We start from the raw sequence: 4,617 nt of genomic DNA, 5'->3' as shown, positions 1-4,617 counted from the left end.
GCAGCGCCTGTCCAGCAGGCCCGCGGTCCACGCTCAGCGGATCGCTGGGCGACGGGGCGGCCTCGGGCCCTGGGGAGCTCCGGAGTCAGGAAGGGCGGAGGCCGCAGGAAGGCCGGGCAGAATGGGGAAAGGGTGCGGCAGGATGTGAGCAAGGGCTCACAGCCGGTCTCCGGGCCTAGGTGGGTGACGAGCGGTTCCCGTCGCCCTGCCCGGCTCCCGCACGGCCCTGATGCCTGCCTAGCGCCCTGGATTTTCTGCCGGGAGGGGCTAAGGAAGCGGCACAGAGCCCCGCCCAGCCCCGAGAGATCCTGCAGTGTACGGGGCTCTACTGCTCTGAGCCTCACTTCACTCTGCCCTAGCAGGAGGAGCCTCTGACTGCTGGCCTCCAGGCATCGCTTGGCTGGGGCGGGGTGTCTTTTGCACCTGGCAAGTTCCCTGTCCGGGCTTGTCCAGGACTAGGGCATGTGGGACACTGTGGTGATGTCCAACCATCCATCCTCCGTGGCCCCTGAGAGCCTCATGGAAATGCTGCCATCTAGGAAACAGCAACTAGTCAACTTTTCTTCCCAAAGGATCTGGCTCTGAGGATCATGCTTTGCAGTGAGGGTGGAGAGTGGAGTGGGGGTTAGCGGCTGGGATGGGGGAACCCACAGAGTCCTCAATGGTTGGTCTCTTGTACAGTCACTTCCTGCTCCTCCCTACTTGGACGGAAGGCGAGGGGGCATCCATGGGGGGTAGTGCTCCCAGCCAGTCAACACCTGTTCCTATGAGGGCCTGTGGTTAGTCACTCAGTCGTGTCCAACAGTGATTCCATGGACTGTAACCTGCCAGGCTCCTCTGTGCGTGGTTCTCCAGGCAAGGATACTGCAGTGGATTGCCATTTCCTTCTCCAGGGGATCTTCCTGACCCAGAGACTGAACCCAGGTCTCCTGCATTGCAGGTGGATTCTTTACCACCTGAGTCGCCAGAGAAGCCTTATTTTTTTATTTTTGTTCCATGTAAGGAGCTCAGCACTTAATTTTTAAACTTTTTAAGTACAGTTGATTTACAATGTTATGTTAGTTTCTGGTGTATAGCAAAGTGATTCATATACATTTTCATACTCTTTTCCATTATGGTTTATTATAAGAAATTGAATATAGTTTCTTACTGAATATAAGAAATTGAATACACAAACTAATCTATATTAGTTTGTATCTGCTAATCTCAAACTCCTAATTTATCCCTCCCCCAGCACCTGATATTTTTGTTCAGAAGGCCTTGCATGTGTTTCCTTATTTCCTTTGGGAGGACTCCGAAAAGTGAAATTCCTTAAAAGGTATTCAGTCTTGGCACATATTGCAAACTGCTCTTCAGAAAGGCTATGTGAACATCCTAAAAAACTGAATGGTGAAGTCTCTTCCCTTTCACCCCCAAACACTGAGGGCAGAATGGTTTTTTTTTTCAAGACTAATCTTTGCCAGCTTGATGGGCATCAAAGTGTTTTAAGTTTAGCCAGATAATTGTGACAGCACTTACATCCTATTTAGTTTCACAACTCCAAGAGACAAATCCACAAACCTCGCCTCCTCTTGGCAAGGGGCTGGGTTCTCCCCTCTGCTACTCTTGGACTGAAGTCCAGGAGCAGAGAGCTTGTTGGGCACAGAAGACAATAGGTTCAATGAATCCATCACTTTGCACTAATAAATCACCCCAGAACTTAGTGAGGTAAACATCCACTGGTTTGGTCAAAATTATGTGAAAGTTGCTGTCATGTCTGAGTTTTTGCCACCCATGGACTATATACAGTCTATGGAACTCTCCTGGCCAGAATACTGGAGTGGGTAGCCTTTTCCTTCTTCAGGGGATCTTCCCAACCCAGGGATAGAACCCAGGTCTCCTGCATTGCAGGCAGATTCCTTTTACCAGCTGAGCTACCAGCAAAGCCCAAAATTATGAGATGCCCTAAATCCTGACATTTAGGCTTATCTCTGCTCCACGTGGCATCACCTGGGTTTATCAAATTTGTGGCTAGCTAGCAACTGATGGCAGACAGCAGGCTGTCATGAGGGTCCATGGTGTTAAGTGGGCATGTGCTGCCCGTCCTCCCGCAGGCCAGTCCTGGCACATTCAGGAGGTGATGGCTGCAGGATTCTCAAGAGCCCAGACAGCACCAGCCCAAAGAAGTGCTTTTCACGATCCCTGGTGGGAAATCCCATTTCATTCTCTGGGAACTCCCATACCCTGCTCTCAGTTTTGCCAAGGCCTAAGGGTCTCACACAGTGCTCAGCATGACCCGTAGCTCACCCTGTCCCACAGCCTGAGTGCAGGGGCCATTCTATTGCCTGGTATTCCCAGCCTGGAGCCGCCACCGCTAAGAAACTCCAGGGTGCTCACTGCTGCGAGTTAAGCAGAGTAACACTAACACCCTGGGGCGGGCTCAGGCGCTGGCCTAGGAGGCAGGCCGGGGGTTGCGTCCTCACCTGCAGGGGACACAGTGCGTGTGGCCCCTTGCATCACTGTTGGCATGGTTTACCTCTAACTACGTTACAAACCCACAACACGTTTTTATTATTTTTGCTGTGACTGTCTTTTGGAGAAAATAAAAAATTTTTTAAAAGTTATTAATACTGTTTCCTGTTCTCTTTCTACATAAAGATCTGTTTCCATATTGTATCATTCCCCCTCACTTAGAAGAATCTCCTTTAACATTTCCTATTGTTCAGGTCTGCTGCAGACACTGTGTCCGCTTTTTATTATTGTGGTAAAATATATACTAACAGCAGCAGCCATTGACGCTTTTGAATTGTGGTGATGAAGACTCTTCAGAGTTCCTTGCAGTGCAAGGATATCAAATCAGTCAACCCTAAAGAAAATCAACCTTGAATATTCACTGGAAGGACGGATGCTGAAGCTAATACTTTAGCCACCTGATGCGAAGAGCTGACTCATTGGAAAAGACCCTGATGCTGGGAAAGACTGAAGGCAGGAGAAGGCGGCTACAGAGGATGGGATGGTTGGATGGCATCATCAATTCAACAGACATGAACCTGAGCAAACTCTGGGAGATACTGAAGGATGGGAAGCCTGGTGTGCTGCAGCCCATGGGGTCCTAGTGTTGGAGACAACTTAGCGACTGAACAACAAAATATATATGGTATATAAGTTGTCATACAAGTATTTTAAATTTTATTTGGCTGCACCAGGTCTTAGTTGTGGCATGTGGGATCTTTAGTTGTGGCATACAGGATCTAGTGCCCTGACCGGAGACCGCAGCTGGGCACCCTGCATCGGAAGCTCGGAGTCTCAGGCACTGGCCCATCAAGGGAGTCCTCATACAATCATTTTGAAGTGTCCAATTCGGTGGATTAAGTAGATTCATAAGGTTGTGCAACCATCACCACTATATGTTTCCAACACTTTCTCATCACTGCAAACATAAAACTCTCTAGCCAAAAAGCATTAATTCCCTATCTCTCCTCCCCTCAACCCTCCCTAACTTCTGATGCACTTTGTTTCTACAAATGTGCCTATTCAACATGTCATGCAAGTGAGATCTTACCATATTTGTCCTTTTGTGGCTGGCTTATTTAATGTTTTTGAGATTCGTTTACGCTGTATCACGCACCAGTCCTACATTCCTTTTCAGGACTAAATCCTATTCCATCGTACAGATACACACCGCTTACCAATTCACCCTCATGGGCACTTGGGATATTTCTACATTTTGTTATGGCAAATAATGCTTAGCTCAACGTTGGCGCAAGAGTATGTTCGAGTCCCTGTTCTCACTTCTTCAGGGTATATACCCCGAACTATCTGACTGCTGGCTCAAAGCATCTATTTTTAACTTTCTGAGGAAACAGTAGTTTACCACAGCGGCCATATCATTTTACACCCCCTAGCTGTATACAGGGACGTACACACCTGTTTTCATACTTGTTTCTACCGAAACGGCACAGTCTTTCACCCTTTCAGAGGTTTAACGCGTCCCTGCAGTGCCTCTCCTATCCCGGACGTCCCTTCCCCTGTACCGGGCCGCCAACAACAGAGCCGCACGGGCCCTCGCCGCGCCGGCTCATTCCCGCAGAACCCCCCTCTAGCTCGACGAGAAAGGACCCGCGCCGTGGATAGCATGGAGTCCCCGGCTCTGCCCCTCGTCCCGGGCCCACAGGGAACGAACGCTCTCGGCGAAGAACCCGGCCAAAACTCCTCAAGGCGCGGACTTTACGCCGCAGGGTCCCCTCCGTAGGGCCCCCTCCGTAGGGCCCCCTCCGTAGGGCCGAGAGAGGACTTCCCGGCGCTCCATAGTGACGTGGCCTCCGCCCCCAGCATTGCGCGTGCGTGACCCCGCCCCTCCAGGCGCAGCCAGGGCGGGGGCGCACGACTCCCGAGGCCCCATTTCCGGCCGGCGGATGCCTGGGCCCAGCCGCAGTGCGCAGTCGCGGTGCCTCCCAGCGCTCCGCCCCGCCCGCAGTAAAACGGTCGCCCGGCGATGACGTCGCGGGGGCCTGGCCGGGCATCGCGGACTCCGGAGATGGAGGAAAAGGAGCAATTACGGCGGCAGATCCGCCTCCTGCAGGGTGGGTCGCTCCGGGCCCGGGTCGCGCGTCCCCTTCCTCCCCCTCGCTTCACAGC

At 51.7% G+C, this 4,617-nt stretch overlaps 1 protein-coding gene across 1 annotated transcript in view; it reads left to right on the top strand.

Moving 5' to 3' along the window:
- Positions 1-4,485: 4,485 nt before the first annotated feature.
- The window catches only part of LOC104999068 (zinc finger CCCH domain-containing protein 3-like), a gene marked incomplete at its 3' end in the record, with an annotated part of 10,562 nt that continues 10,430 nt past the window's right edge, over positions 4,486-4,617 (top strand). Inside the window, exon 1 of the mRNA XM_010854527.1 lies at positions 4,486-4,562. Coding sequence (XP_010852829.1) covers positions 4,517-4,562 — 46 coding nt within the window. The remainder of the gene's footprint in view (positions 4,563-4,617) is intronic.

Source organism: Bison bison, unplaced genomic scaffold, assembly GCF_000754665.1.
Source record: "Bison bison bison isolate TAMUID 2011002044 unplaced genomic scaffold, Bison_UMD1.0 scf7180017853412, whole genome shotgun sequence".
Classification (NCBI taxonomy): domain Eukaryota; kingdom Metazoa; phylum Chordata; class Mammalia; order Artiodactyla; family Bovidae; genus Bison; species Bison bison.
This window is presented reverse-complemented; position numbering and strand designations above follow the sequence as displayed.